Raw genomic sequence first — 15487 nt, 5'->3', positions numbered from 1 at the left:
ACAGACAGAAAATATATATTTGCTCATTTCAAAAACCATCCATCTACAAATTAGTGAAGTGTGCAAAGACTGTGTAAATGGGTCTGTAGACGTGCGGCGGTGGGCTTTTCCTCTGCAGTTAAACTAGAGATGACTGACCATTTAGACAAAACATACAGTCAGGGATTGTTTCTTGTTTCCTGGCTATGACTGATGTAAGTAGTTAAAAAATGCCTACAGCACTGTGGAGCATATTCATCAATAGGCAAATATGACCATGAGTATGACAGTAATCTCTGTTCTTTATGACAGTTTGGTGCCTTGAGGGATGGGCAGAGGTGGACAAAGTACACAACTCCATTACTTAAGTGAAAGTACAGCAACACTGCTTTAACAAAAATGCAAAACAGAAAGACTTATTTGACATCAAAACAACATTTTTAAAAATGCTGTCTAATCGCTCTCGCTGTACTTTGATGTCATACACAGAACGGTCTGTGCAGTACTGCTTCAGTCAAACACCTGTTGTGTTTTATTAGGAGATGCACAACAGTTCTTCTGTGGCTTTATAGGTAATATTTTCACTTACACAATTTAGCAAAATCAGACAATATTGTGTCTAATATAAACCACAATATTAACTGCTTATTATTGAATTGTTGTAAATAAATATCACATTTGGAACTGGTCAGTGCTCAAAAAAATGCTGGGAAATCACTTCATGTAGCCCCAAGAGTGATTACTGATAAACTGTCTGAAAAAAAGACAGTTTTTAGAGAAGAAAAAAAATCACCCACTGACTTTCAAAGCTGCTAACGACTTTCTACTTAGGATCTTGATAGAAATGTAGTGGAGTGAAAAGTACAATATTTGTCTTTCAAATGTAGTGAAGTTAAAGTCATAAGTTTCCAGAAAAAATAATACTCAAGTAAAGGACAGGGACTCAAAAAGTGTACTTAAGTACAATACTCAAGTAAATGTACTTAGTTACTGACCGCCTCTGGTGATGGGGATATTAAAACACTATAAATCCAGACTGTGTCCGTACATCATTAGCTGCCCGAAAAAGAACAGTTGACAGGAAACATCTGAATTTTCACATATTGTGAGATCACCTGACTCAGTAAATCAGTCCACATTTAACCTCTGAGCATGCTGACATGAAACAGTATTTTGGGTGCACTTTCCTTCCTTTATATACAGGTTTTTGTTTTTTTAAGGTAGCTATATGTGCACTTAACAAAGTGAAAACTATTGACACTATGTGGGATAATGACCTTTCAATAATATAATATAATATAATATAATATAATATAATATAATATAATAATAAATGCACCTTTAGTTTACTAATCGGACTGTAACAAGTCCCATTAGTAAACTGTAACACTGTTATGAATAAAATAGAAAAATGCTATGAAATGGAAGATAAATAAATATAATAAAATACAATCATTGTGCTTCTGTGTTGTTATATGCAATTTTCCTATTCAGTCTATATGTTGTCTTAAATTAGCATCTTGTTGTTCATGGTCATTTGAATACATTTGAATTTGATTTAAGGACATTATTGTCTACTTGTACAATTGAACTTTTCAGTTGAGTGGGTCTTGTTTTAAGAATGTTTAAAAGTTTAGACAAATATATTTCTATGCGTAATACACATAACAATGTAAGAGTAAACGTTTTGCAGATATATAATTATAGAACAACCCTGATCTTGATAAACTGACTTTAATGTAAGTCATCAGACACATTCAGTTTTGTGTAACTCAGGGGTGCCCAAACTCGGTCCTGGAGGGCCGGTGTCCTGCAGAGTTTAGCTCCAACTTGCCTCAACACACCTGCCTTTAAGTTTCTAGTATGCCTAGAAAGAGCTTGATTATCTGGTTCAGGTGTGTTTAATTTGGGTTGGAGCTAAACTCTTCTGGACACCGGCCCTCCAGGACCGAGTTTGGACACCCCTGGTGTAACTGAAATTCAGTGAAAATAGTACAAACTGTTTGATCCTCTCTCTCTCTCTCTCTCTCTCTCTCTCTCTCTCTCTCTCTTCTCTCTCTCTCTCTCTCTCTCTCTCTCTCTCTCTCTCTCTCTCTCTCTCTCTCTCTCTCTCTCTCTCTCTCTCTCTCTCTCTCTCTCTCTCTCTCTCTCTCTCTCTCTCTCTCTCTCTCTCTCTCTCTCTCATCCCCTACGCCTCTTCCTTCCTTTCCCACCCAAAGTATGAGTGTGGAGAAAGCAGAAGAGTTTAATTTTCTGCGTGTCAACAGCACAGATTTCCACGCGCAGAGTGAATCAGTGCGCGTACATTCATTCACAGTGATTGTAGAAATGCGCAATTACGTGCGGCGACGGCTGGCAAGCTGGAAAACCCCACTGGAGTGACAAATCCTGTATTTGGATCAATTCTAACGGATTTTCTGAGTGAACATAAGATTACAGTCATGCTACATTTAATCTGCCTCCTGTGCCTCGTGGACATATCTGGTAAGTACTGTAGTAGGCTAGTTGTTAGTTTCCCACTACATGTGTTTTTTCTCCTTTTGAATTGATTTCAAAATATTGATTGATTGATTGATTGATTGATTGATTGATTGATTGATTGATTGATTGATTTGGTAGAGTGCAATTAGTATGGAAATTGGGTTAGTTGTTGCAAAGGCCATCTCATATAACTGTTTTTGAGTCAGAAGAATGTGAGTCATCTACCAGTAATTGTGTATGTTGGTTTAAATATTCTATACAATATTTTGGTCTATATTAGAATGACATTTGTCAATTCTATGCTCACAATACGCTATAAAACACACACAAAAATATTTTTGGCAGTTTTATCCTCACAATATACAGCGCGCGTACGCGCACGCACACACACTTAATAAAACTGCACTGAAAATTCCATACAAGTTCTACTATAATAAAGGTAAATTTAACTTAAAGTTTGAACTGTTTTTTTTTCTTTATTTTAATATCAGTTGTCACTATTTGTATTGTTGTCTGGATTGTTTATGACGGGTTCAGCCTTAGCAGTGGTAGCAACTTACTGTATATAGTGTGACAACAACAACAACAGCAGGTCAATATATGTTCAAAAATGTTTTTCTTGTGGAAAAGTTTTTTTTCTTCTTCTTTTTTTCTGTAGCCAACACTTTAATGCATGTGCATGTATAGATATTGACTTCACTGGAGTCAAAAGTGTGACAACTAGTCCTGGGCTTGTCTACATATTTTCATTATTTCGCACATGGGATCTAATGGTATTCATGGTGGAACGATGGATTTGGATCCTCTTTGTTTCCTGATATTGTTCTTGTGTTGAGAAGGGCATATAGTGGCAGAAAGCCAGGGGAAATGTGTGAAAGCAGGAATGTGGATATTCCTCTATAGTGGCTCCATTGTTGTTGTTATTTTGTGATCAATGTAAATAAACAGGAAACTGTATTGAATACATTCTTAAGGGATGAGAATATTAACTTACTAACTAATTATAATTTTTTTCTCTCTAGCAATTATTTTCCAATAGTTGTCCAATTTTAGTACACTACATTGCATTAATCTGTATGAAATGTGTCCTCTCAGATGCAGTCATGGATCTCACAATGACCTCTAACGGGGCCACATCTGCTCATCATTTCCGCCTCTCTTGCGTTTCTGGAGAGTGTGATACAGACGGGATTCAGCTGAGCATCACAAAGGATAACAGCATTGTCCTTCGTGCAGATTCGCCACATTTTGATGTGCAGAGGCCACAGACTAAAGAAGTGGTGGCTACTGGATTTACAGGCTTTGACCACAGTGGGATTTTCTACTGTCACTCAAAAAGGGGCTCTGACCAAACTGGCAGCATTACACTCATCAACAACTACAGCAAAGGTATGATGACATGAGCGGGGGGCGGGAAACATAAGTTATAGTTCTCCCAAAATATAAATTCTGTCATCATTTACTAACCCGCATGTTACAAACCTGTGTGATTCAAAAAAGACACAAAAGAAGATACCTTGAAGAATGTTTCAGCTGTTTCTGCTCTTACAATGAGAGTCAATGGGATTCAAAACAACACTGAGAAAAAAAACAACAATCCTTGAGGCATTTAAAATAAAATGTCTTATCTTTTTTGTGTTCTTCAGAAAAAAGTAAGTCATACAAGTTTTGGAATGACATGAGGGTTAGTAAATAATGACAGAATTTTCATGTTTGAGTGAAATCTTTAAACCTTAAACAGTTTGACAAAACACTCAACAGATTGTTTTTGTTCAAGTATTAACCCTTGTGCGTCAATTAAAAAAGTAGTGCAAAACAGATTTATTAAAGGAAATGGAAGTGAAATAGTAAAATTCCAATAAAAATACACACCTGTGCCAAAATTTATGCAGTTGGCAATAACACAAGCAAAATGATTAAAAAAAACAAAACTGAAAAGGACAAAAATGTCCAAAAGGTCTCACAAGGGTTAAATATCTGAAATATCTAATCTAAAATATATTAATAACCTGAAATATATTTGTAAAACTAATCAGACTGAAGAAAAGATTTTATAAATGTGATGTTATACCAGAATGCTATTATTATTATGTCTTTTAAGACCACTTTAAACCAGTGAGAGTCACTCTGACGGCCAGTAAAGGAGACAAAGTGAAACTAATCATGGATGTTGTTGGGACAGAAAGACGAGACATTGCTTGGAAATTCAATGGTCAGTATATATTTAATCTTATTCTTTATGATTTAGCAAGATGCATGTCAAAAGAGCATGTATGCAACATTTTATGCATGATAATATGAGATTCATGAGAATATGTTTCAAAATGATATACATACAAAAAAAAAAAAGAGACAGAAAAAAAAAATTAAAATCCAAAATGGGACGCCATGTAGAAAAACAAAGAGATTCCAGCAGGATGTTTCCAACAAGATGATCAGTAAATTGATGAGCAAAAATTAGTAAATGAATGAACAATTTATAAGCAAGAATATTCTGATTTCTTTTAGGTAACTACTACTACATGACTCCTATTGCTGATGTTCAAAACCGCACAGCAGTTCTGGATCTGATGAAAGTTGATGAAAGCCATACAGGAATTTACAGTGTCAGCTATGTTGGGGACAGTGCTCTTTATAGTGCCTGGATCCGCCTCATCGTTCGTGGTAACATAATCAGTATCATATGACCAATTTAAATATATTCAGAACTATGATTTTCTATTCTAGTGCTTGATTTATTTTCTAGAATGTCCAAAGAATAAATGGGGCTCCGACTGTGACAAAGACTGTCCCGAATGCTTGAATGGAGGCATGTGCCATGACAAAAATGGAGATTGTGTTTGCCCACCGGGGTTTATGGGAATGTGCTGTGAGACAGGTAAATGAAAACCATTTCTATGATACTGATCATTTGCATCTTAGAGACTATGCATGTAAGGACTTAAACATACAAATAATTTTTCTGATTTTGGTCTTGCAGCCTGTCGTGAAGGAATGTTTGGTAGGAGCTGCCAGGAATCCTGTAAGTCGGAGAATGGATGCCAGGGCTTGAGTTTCTGTCTCACGGATCCTTACGGCTGTTCTTGTGCCAGCGGCTGGCATGGAGATCGCTGTCGTAAACGTGAGTTTAACATAAGATCCCTTTCTATAATAACTGTTCCCTCCACGCAGAGTATCATCTGGACACAACAGAAAGGATTCAGTTCTGAATTCAAATTAAAGTTTAAACAGGTGCTGCTGGAATCTGCCAGTAAAAATTCAGCTTCCATCAATCTGACCAAGATAAACATTTCTTACTGCTCTGTCCATTTGTTTTAGTCTTTGTGGAAACCAGTTTCCACCTCGGAGTAAATAAAACACGTAATTGTGAGATAAAGTTTCAAATAAACAACAAAAAAAGAGAAGTCACGCTGTAACATTGTGAAATACAAAATTGCAAATACAGGAAATAGCCACAATTATGAGAAATAAAGCTCAAGTAGAGTGATATAAAGTCAAATTGTGTGATGCAGTCACATTGTGAAATACAAAGTTGCAATTATAAGAACAGAAAGTTGCAACTGTGAAAAATAAAGCTGCAATGTCAATGTTATTTTCATAGCCTGTCTTGAAGGAATGTACGGCGCTGACTGTCTTTTAAGTTGCAACTGCAAGAACAAAGGCAAATGCAATCGATTCAGTGGCTGCCAATGTCCTACAGGCTGGAGAGGGCAATACTGTGATAAATCAGGTCAGCCTTCAAAACTACTTTTCCATCTGCTCTAAAATCTATAACGTTTGCTCCTCTTGGCGCCGTTTGTCTAACCTTATCCCTCTTTCAGATCGTGCACCAGAGATTTTGGACATGGCCAGTAACCTGGAGGGAAACTTGAACTCCAGCCACAAGATCACATGTTCTGCAACAGGCCATCCACTGCCAAGCCATATGAGTATTGAGCTACGCAAGCTGGAAAGCACCGTTCTTAAGGTGAAAGCGTCATAAGTATAAGAAGCTTAATAAGAGGTTGCATATGAAATTGAAAAAATGAATGTTGTGTCTATCTTTTCAATGTGACAGTCTTTGTGATTGTCTGCTGTTGATTTCTCAGGCATCTCACACTACCATGGACTCCAAAAAAAGCACAGCTCACTTTGAGATCCCAAGGCTGTCTGCAGAGCATAATGGTCTGTGGGAATGTCGAGTCTCCACCAATGGTGGGCAGAATTCCTTCAAGTTTATCTTAACTGTGAAAGGTGAGATTCATTTTAAATTGGATTCATTCTAGCGATGTTCTGACTAACTGAAAGACTTAAATTTGCACTTCGTTGTGAACTAGAGCCACCCTACCCAACCACTGCTCCTAAACTGCTGTCTAGGAGTAGCAAACAGCTGGTTGTAAAGCCAGTGGACACTTATGTGGGTGACGGTCCCATTGTTTCCACTAAGCTACTTTACAAGCCAGTGGATACAGAAGACTCCTGGTCCTCCATTATAGGTGACTTTGCCCAAATCATTTCTGGTTTTAGGAATTCCTGCATTAAGTTCATGCCAATGTGTAGAATCATATCAATATACTATAAAAGTCATACACATATCATCTTTTTTTTAGTGTATGGCAGTGATCAAATCACTTTACCGAATTTGAAGCCCTCAACCAGATACCATGTCCGTGTACAACTTGCTCGCCAAGGGGAAGGAGGAGAAGGTCCTTTGGGTCCAGAGGCAATCATGGAGACTGACTGCCTAGGTGAGAATCAATCAAAATAGAATTAAAAATGGCTTGGTTGTAGAAAAAGATGGAGGTAAATGCCTCATTTAAGAACATATTTAGATTTGAGTTTAGCATGTACAGGAATACAATGTATAGGGTGTACAAAATTGCCCCATTACTGTGATAAGATGGCCCCCTACCTGTGGCCCCTTCAGTAAACTTGTCCTAATTGTAAGTGTAAAATACATCTGATACACGTACAATACGCGATAACCTAAATCTAATTAATGGAATTATAATATTTAAATAAATAATTAAAACATTAGCAATAACATGCCACTGTCCCACTTCTGAAGGTATCATCCTATTTTTTTTGTTATTTATATGCTATCATAGTATTTATTAATATGTTGAATTTTGTTTTTATATTTTCAGTTTTCATTTCAGTTTAATTTAATTTAAGTAATTGTGCTTTTGTTGTTTTTATTAGTTTTCTATATAGCTTTATATTCTTTTAATTCAGTTTTACTTTTAGTAATTTTATTACTAGTCTTAAAACTTTTCTCATATAATATTTATATATTATTTTATGTCAGCTTTATTTCAATTAGCAAAAACAATTTTTAATAGTTTTAGTTAACAATAACAATGCTGAGTCTGTCCACAAGTCCATTGTTAACAAACAGCCTTTTAATATCTGACCTAAAATAAATTAACAGATCATTATAATCCAATAAAAAATAATAATTTCAAACTGTTCAGAATAAATCTAACGCTGAAGTTCAGAAGAAAAGATTATGAAGTTCCATAAACCTTCAGTAAATGTGTTGAGAAGAGATTGAGTGACATCTCAACAGAATAAATAAAAGTGGGGGCATATTTCCTCATCTTATGAGGAGAAGAGTGGGGTTCTTTGAGCTGAAGATGGAGGTTTGGATGAGGTTGACATGGATTGTCAAAAACTGGACTGGAAACAAGTCTATATAGATAAACGATATTTTGACTTGTTGACTTTCAGTCAATATTTGACCCTGAAAAGACTGACTCTGAGAGCAGTATAGTTTTTACATAGCTCAGCTGCAGCGGACAGCATCTGATTGCGTATTCTGTGTCGCTAGAGCCCACGGCCAGGCCGGAGATTGATTCCTGCTCATTGGAGGGCCGTAATGCCACCATCAGGTGGTCCCTGATTGGCACGTCCCGCGAAGCCACTGGCTTTTTAGTACAGCTCAATGGACCACATGGAGAAAAGCTGCGGGAGGAAACCACCTTGCTTAATGTGCTCTCCATCAAGCTCTACAATCTGGAGTATCACAGGGACTACCAAGTGGTTGTCCGGCTGATAAACTGTGGCAGCCATGGGCCCCTTTCAAAGCCCCACCATATTCACATCTATAAGCAGGGTAAACAGAAATCATGCATGTCCCCAAGTAGGCGCAAGTAGGTGACTGACTATAAAATAGGGCATGAATGTTAGATGTTAGACAGGATTTGGTGGAAAGGAATAACTCACAAGAGTGTGAAATGAAACTGAAGTGGCAAAATTATGTATGATCTCTCTCCAGGTCCTTCTTCTCCAAGGAACGTCCAGGCAGATGCTCTGTCCATCAATGCAGTCAGGCTTCACTGGCAGCCGCCTGAGGACCCCAATGGAGGTATTGTGAAGTACAGCATTGAATACCAGCCAGTGGGCCAGAGCAGCTTTCACCCTTGGGTGGACACAGACGATGGCAACAAAACCACGAAGGATGTGACATCCCTCAACGGGAGCACATTATACCAGTTCAGGGTGAGGGCTTTCTCCAAGGTTCCAGGGGAGTGGAGCAAGTTTGTACAAGCCAGGACACGTGGAGACGGTAAGTGACCAGAGAGAATAAATGTGAGAAAGCCATACTGTAAAACAGAAGCCGCAGCGTGTGAACGCGCCGCCATCTTGAGGTCATATCAAATATCAAGGCACTTACTGTTTTTCATATTAAGCAGGATTCTCCAACTATATTCCCAACACTCAGCAAGTTGGACGGCCAATGGCTGAGGATCATCAGCTTCTTTGGGCTGTGGTTGGGTCAGTGGCTGTGACCTGTGTGAGCATCCTTCTGGCCCTTTTGATTCTCTTCTACATTAGCAAATCTGTCCTTAAACGAAAGCGGACATTCACCTATCAGTCTGGATCGGTGAGTGGACACTTTACTTTATTACTTTATTTTTACTCTTATGCTTGTGTATGTACAATGGCAGCAAAAATGTTTTGGACAGTTTTAGACACAAAATCTAATTTATATATAAACTTTATATTTTAATTCTTCAACATAGTGGGATAGTTAAATCTACTTCATCAATATATATATATATTTTTTTTATATCTTATATTTTCTATTTATATATGATTAATTATATACGTAACGGTTAATTTTATGATGGTATGTATATACACTACCATTTAAAATTCAATTGATCAAAAAACTGACAGTAAAGACTTTTTATATTGTTACAAAAAATATATATATATATATATATTTTGAATGCTTTTCTTTTGAACTTTCTATTCATCAAAGAATCCTGAAAAAATATATTCACGGTTTCTAAAAGAACATATTAAGCAGCACTGATTACAATTTTCAACATTGATAATAATAAGAAGTATTTATTGAGCACCAAATCAGCATATTCAAATGATTTCTGGAGGATGGAAGTAGACAAGGAAGTAATGGCTGCCGAAAATTCAGCTTTGCCATCACAGAAATAAATTAAAATTTAAAATATATTAAAATATAAAATAGTTATCTTAAATTGCAAACTGCAAATTGAATCTTTTTTCAAATACATCAAATAAAGGCAGTTTTTGTTAAGAAAAAATCTTAGATCCCAAACTTTTGAACAGTTATACAGTGTATAATAATAATAGAGCCATAATAAGTACATATATATATATACTCTTCAATAAATGTAAACGCATGCATTCTCAGGGAGAAGAGACTATCTTACAGTTCAACTCGGGGACTCTCACACTGACCCGACGACCAAAGCCTTCCACGGAGCCCCTCACCTATCCCATACTGGAGTGGGAGGACATTAAGTTTGAGGATGTCATTGGAGAAGGGAACTTTGGTCAGGTCATCAAGGCCATGGTCAAAAAAGATGGCATAAAAATGAGTGCTGCGATTAAAATGCTCAAGGGTAAGAACACAAGCCAACACATCATTGTTAGCCAAGGTCTGTTTTGACATGATTGTGATTTTGTGTGTCCGTTGTGTGCACCTGAAGAGTTCTCCTCAGAGAATGACCATCGAGACTTTGCTGGTGAATTAGAAGTGCTGTGTAAATTGGGACAGCATCCAAACATAATAAATCTAATCGGTGCCTGTGAAAACAGAGGTGAGTGCGCCACCTATTGGCTTTACCTAGATATAAGATCAAATAATATAATGTGCCTCACAGAGATTAATGTAAATCTAGAAGTGTAATAGTAATATCAATAAAGCTTAAAATCACTATTGTCAAAGTATTTTATTTGGCACGGATACCATATGAATTTTTCTCTATTAAATAGTGCAGATACGTGACAGCTTCTGTTATCCACAGGTTACCTTTACATTGCCATTGAATATGCACCTTACGGAAATCTTTTGGACTTCCTAAGAAAGAGTCGTGTCCTAGAGACCGATCCTGCTTTTGCTAAAGAGCACGGAACTGCCTCCACACTCACCTCCCAGCAGCTCTTGCAGTTTGCTGCTGATGTAGCAACTGGCATGCATTACCTTGGTGACAAACAGGTATAACGTTTTTCAGATTATGGAGGTGTATATATAAGAATCCATGGATGAATGGGCAAAATTAAAGGAATAGTTCACTCAAAAATTAAAATTTACTCAAATTTACTCACCCTCAGGCCATCCATCATGTAGATGAGCTTGTTTCTTCATGGGAACAGATTTGGAGAAATTTAGCATTACATCACTTCCTCTCCAATGGATCCTCTGCAGTGAATGGGTGCAGTCAGAATGAGAGTCCAAACCACTGATTTTCATATTTTCAGCTAATTTTCATTTTTAGGTGGAATATTCCTTTAAATTCCCATATTGGCCCAGTAATTCTATTGTTTTTATTACTTGCAGTGATGCAAATTGTTTAATTATTAGCCTTTAAAGGGGTGGTTCACTGTTTTTTTTCTAGGCTTGATTGTGTTTACGGGGTGCAGCCTAACATGTGTTAATGCTTCGTTTTTTTAAAAAACGTATTATTTTTCACATAATTTACTTTTATTCCACACAGCTCTGTCCCTTCTCTGAGAAACACGCTGATCATTTCCTTCTTTTATGAAGCCCCTCCCTCAGAAATAGGTGATGGGCTCTGATTGGTTAGCTAGCCCAGGAAATAGGCGATGGGCTCTGATTGGTTAGCTAGCCCAGTGTGTTGTGATTGGCTAAACCGTCTCTAGTGCGTGTCTAAACGTCCCGCCCCTCTCCTCAGCGACATGTGTTCCGGTTGTATTGTAAACAACGGCGTCGTTAATATCGCTAATCAGTTTGAGCCTGATTGAGAAGCAGAGGATATTATTGTACCAGCCGTTTTTGTAGGCATTACACTGCCAGAATTTTAAAAGACGATATCTTCGTTTGAATTGAACTTTCAGCTTCGTAACTTTGCAGATATTGTTTATGCTCAAACACCAACATTAGACACTAACGTTAAAAAAGTGAAACCACCCCTTTAATTTCTACAATTTTCTAAATTATTCATTATTATTATTAATTATTTTATTTAATTATATATTTTTACATTCATTTTTTTAGTTTAATAAGGCCATTGTAGATTTTATGCCACATTAATATGATTAATAAATATGGCTTAATTCTGTGCCTGGTTATCTTGTTTGTGTAAACAGTTCATCCACAGAGATTTGGCAGCCAGAAATGTACTTGTGGGAGATAACCTAGTTGCTAAAATCGCAGATTTTGGCCTCTCACGTGGCGAGGAGGTGTATGTGAAAAAGACCATGGTGAGGACCATATCTGTGAGATGATATGAGATGATAAAACTCACTTGCCTTTACTTACTCAGCCTGTTGAGTGCATAGTGTATCTAAATTACTCATAAAACTGGTTGAATGTTGCTCTCTGTCTCAGGGAAGACTGCCTGTACGATGGATGGCCATCGAGTCACTAAACTACAGTGTCTACACCACAAAGAGTGATGTGTAAGTATTTTGTGGTTTTGGCACATGTGAACATCACTTTGAACATCTCATGCCTTATTACCTGAATTTTAAATGTTATTGCCTGACACTTTATTTTCTAAGAAAATGTGAGATAAATGAATTAATTTTCAAATAAATATTTGAAAACACCAAGTGCTATGGCATCCATAGGTTTCAATCCAAAACAACATGTCTTAATCCTTCTCAATTTTTAATGGACAACTGATAAATAAGCAGGAAGGAACTGAAGACTGGAGACCCCAAATTTTATCACATGGACAAAAGGCCGACAAAACTTTCACAATCACATTAAAAAAAAAAAAAAAACATTTGTCTTGGTTTTTCAGGTGGTCTTTTGGAGTTCTTCTGTGGGAAATTGTAAGTTTAGGTAAGTTTGTTCATAACTATTTAAATAAATTGTTGTCTACTGCATTATAAACATGTTTCAGCCAGATGAACGCTATGAATCTGTTCTCCTCAAGGTGGGACTCCATACTGTGGGATGACTTGTGCTGAGCTCTATGAGAAGCTTCCTCAGGGCTACAGAATGGAGCAGCCCAGGAACTGTGATGATGAAGTGTAAACACAGACAATCATGCGTTCTTGTAGTCACTTTCCATATTGATTGACTGCAGTTGTATTAATAATTAATAATCCATATAGGTATGAACTTATGAGGCAGTGCTGGCGAGACAGACCCTACGAGCGACCACCATTTTCGCAAATATCTGTCCAGCTCAATAGGATGCAAGAGGCACGGAAGGTAAGGAAAAAACAGACTGATGCTTGCATATGTAAAACTCAGACTACCATGCGGAGGTTTTGTGGGTTTTTAACAGGGGAATTGCTATGTGGTTATAGGTGGTTGCTAGGTGGTCTCAGTTTGATTTGATCAAAAATACAATAAAAACAGTAATATTGTTCTCTATTTTAATATAGTTTAAAATGTAATTAATTCCTGTGATGGCAAAGCTGAACAGCCATTACCCCAGTCTTCAGTGTCACATGATTCTTCAGAAATCATTCTAATATGCTAAGTGTGCATTTCATGGAAATAGCAGAAACGTAGCAGTTCTATCTGCATGTAGCCATCAACCAACCTCTAATTCTCATCTTTCATCCAGATCTATGTCAACATGGCTCTCTTCGAGAACTTCACTTATGCTGGAATAGATGCTACAGCTGAAGAGGCCTGACTACCAGCCCCCCCAGACCCAAGAAGTGTTCATAACCCAAGGGAGGCTCATCATAGTAGGGCTTCCCGCTACTGTCACTCCCCTGTGGTCAGGTTCCATTGTTCAAAGAGACACTCCACCAAAACCACATGGCTATAGAGAACAGACTGTGAAAGGACACTCTTATGAGCTGTGACTCTAGATTCTAGAAGGATTCATATCTCAGGACATGTTGGATTACTCAAGAGGAAATGGAACCTACAATATAAGCTACAGATGTAGCACACTGGGTCTGTGGGGATCTGGACCATGCACTGAACTTCTTTTCCATCTTTTATTGGGAGAATCATTGTGTGAGGTTGTTCAAATGTACATTAATCAAACACAGTTCATTCCGTTGACAAAAACGGCAGTATTATTCAATGTAGCACTTGAGAAAGCGATGTATTGTCCTTATTGAAACTCATTTGTTTAGCTTGAGTGAGTTCTGTACATAATGTTTATGTTGTTTATCAGACCTTAAAAAGCCACTAAAGATTTTTTTTTTTTTTTTTTTTTTAACGTATGACATATGTATGACACGCTATAGCTATCCTGTAATCATTTTAAGTACGTTAACAGAATGTCTTTACTTTGATAAATAAAGCATCTATGTGGTGACAGTACTCTCAGAGGCATTAGGAGACAACCGTAGATTATGCTATGGAACAGAAAGTACTTTCTTTTGCTCCTTAAATTAGTGGGGTTGAGGTCAGGCCCCTTCCCTGCTGCAGCTTGCTCATCTGTCAAGGGTATTTCCTCCTATTCTGCCACAGGACCAGGAGCTGTCAGTCAGGGTATGGCAACTCAGTTTCCTCTAACTCACACACACACATCAGACCCCCCACCCTTAAACTCCACAGTCAAGTATTGCATTTAATATTATATATCTAGCTACTTTCTTTTGTTGGTCGATGAGCCAAACTGCATTTAACATACGAATATATATATACATAAAATAATACTATTATACACACTTTCATGAGTTATTATATATATATATCAAAATAACCCGATCTCATGAAAGTATGTATAATAGTAGGCCTACGCCAAATAAAAACAAAAACTCGTGGTATTGATACCCAACAATGGACTTTGGCGTGTATATGCTACGCGATGGGTAGGGTTAGGGTTGTGGGGTAGATGCGTATCATATGTATGCGAAAACTGTGTGTGTATCATATGCACGCCAACAAATTTCGTATCATATGCACTCGAAAACTGCGTATTATATGCACGCCAAACACGTGCGTAGCATATACACGCCAAAGTCCATTTTTATTTGGTGTACTACTTATACGCATTTTCATGAGACCGGGCTCATTCAAGCAGGGCTCACCCTCCATCACAGCACACTGTATGGAAAATTGTGAGAAAATCAAGCAGAAAAATTTGATTTGGAGGAAGTGTTCCACAAGAGGACAAAGCAATGTTGCCTCAATCCCTCTTAATGCTAACGGTTTTAACTCATTACTAAAACATTATGTCTTGATACGATATATTAAAATATTATGTTTACTATAGTTGATAATAAATGAGCAATACCACACAAGTAGCGTTTATACAACAATTCGACGGCACAAGTCGTAAATACACAAGAAACAAGTAACGAAGGAACATTGAGTTGCTTCATTGAAAACTTATTGTATTACTGTATTAAAAGCTCACTGTATTATGTACACCCCGGAGCTCCAGATGGACATTTGGAACGTGAGAGTAAGTAATTTATGGCAATATTCATTTTCAGGTGAACTATCCCCTACTACAAGCAAATAAATTTACCTAGGTAAAATAACAGTAAAATGTCCAGTCACCATTCAGTATCTGGCTCATTTTCAGGTGACATAACGTTGCGGTGCCACACTCCAGATCTGCATCAAGTATTATGCCAATGGAGAGGAGACATTTATGATGACGGCAGATAC

At 37.3% G+C, this 15487-nt stretch overlaps 1 protein-coding gene across 2 annotated transcripts; it reads left to right on the top strand.

Annotated features, from left to right (window-relative positions):
* Positions 1-2233: 2233 nt before the first annotated feature.
* LOC107684058 (tyrosine-protein kinase receptor Tie-1-like) lies at positions 2234-14111 on the top strand. 2 transcript variants are annotated; one of them, XM_016480208.1, is made up of 23 exons: positions 2234-2463; positions 3556-3849; positions 4562-4672; positions 4969-5124; positions 5207-5338; positions 5441-5581; positions 6062-6190; positions 6282-6427; positions 6549-6693; positions 6777-6935; positions 7050-7187; positions 8270-8554; positions 8717-9007; positions 9135-9325; positions 10118-10328; positions 10416-10526; positions 10734-10924; positions 12037-12150; positions 12278-12348; positions 12696-12736; positions 12831-12927; positions 13012-13111; positions 13473-14111. In XM_016480208.1, the coding sequence occupies exons 1-23, from the start codon at positions 2421-2423 to the stop codon at positions 13542-13544; spliced, it is 3369 nt and encodes a 1122-aa protein (XP_016335694.1). In that variant the 5' UTR covers positions 2234-2420; the 3' UTR covers positions 13545-14111. The 2 variants fall into 2 exon arrangements, with proteins under 2 accessions (XP_016335694.1, XP_016335703.1); XM_016480217.1 differs by lacking the exon at positions 8270-8554.
* The last annotated feature ends 1376 nt before the right edge of the window (positions 14112-15487 follow it).

Source organism: Sinocyclocheilus anshuiensis, unplaced genomic scaffold (assembly GCF_001515605.1).
Source record: "Sinocyclocheilus anshuiensis isolate Anshui unplaced genomic scaffold, SAMN03320099.WGS_v1.1 scaffold629, whole genome shotgun sequence".
Classification (NCBI taxonomy): domain Eukaryota; kingdom Metazoa; phylum Chordata; class Actinopteri; order Cypriniformes; family Cyprinidae; genus Sinocyclocheilus; species Sinocyclocheilus anshuiensis.
Note: the sequence above shows the minus strand (reverse complement) of the source record. Positions and strands in the feature narration are given on the sequence as shown.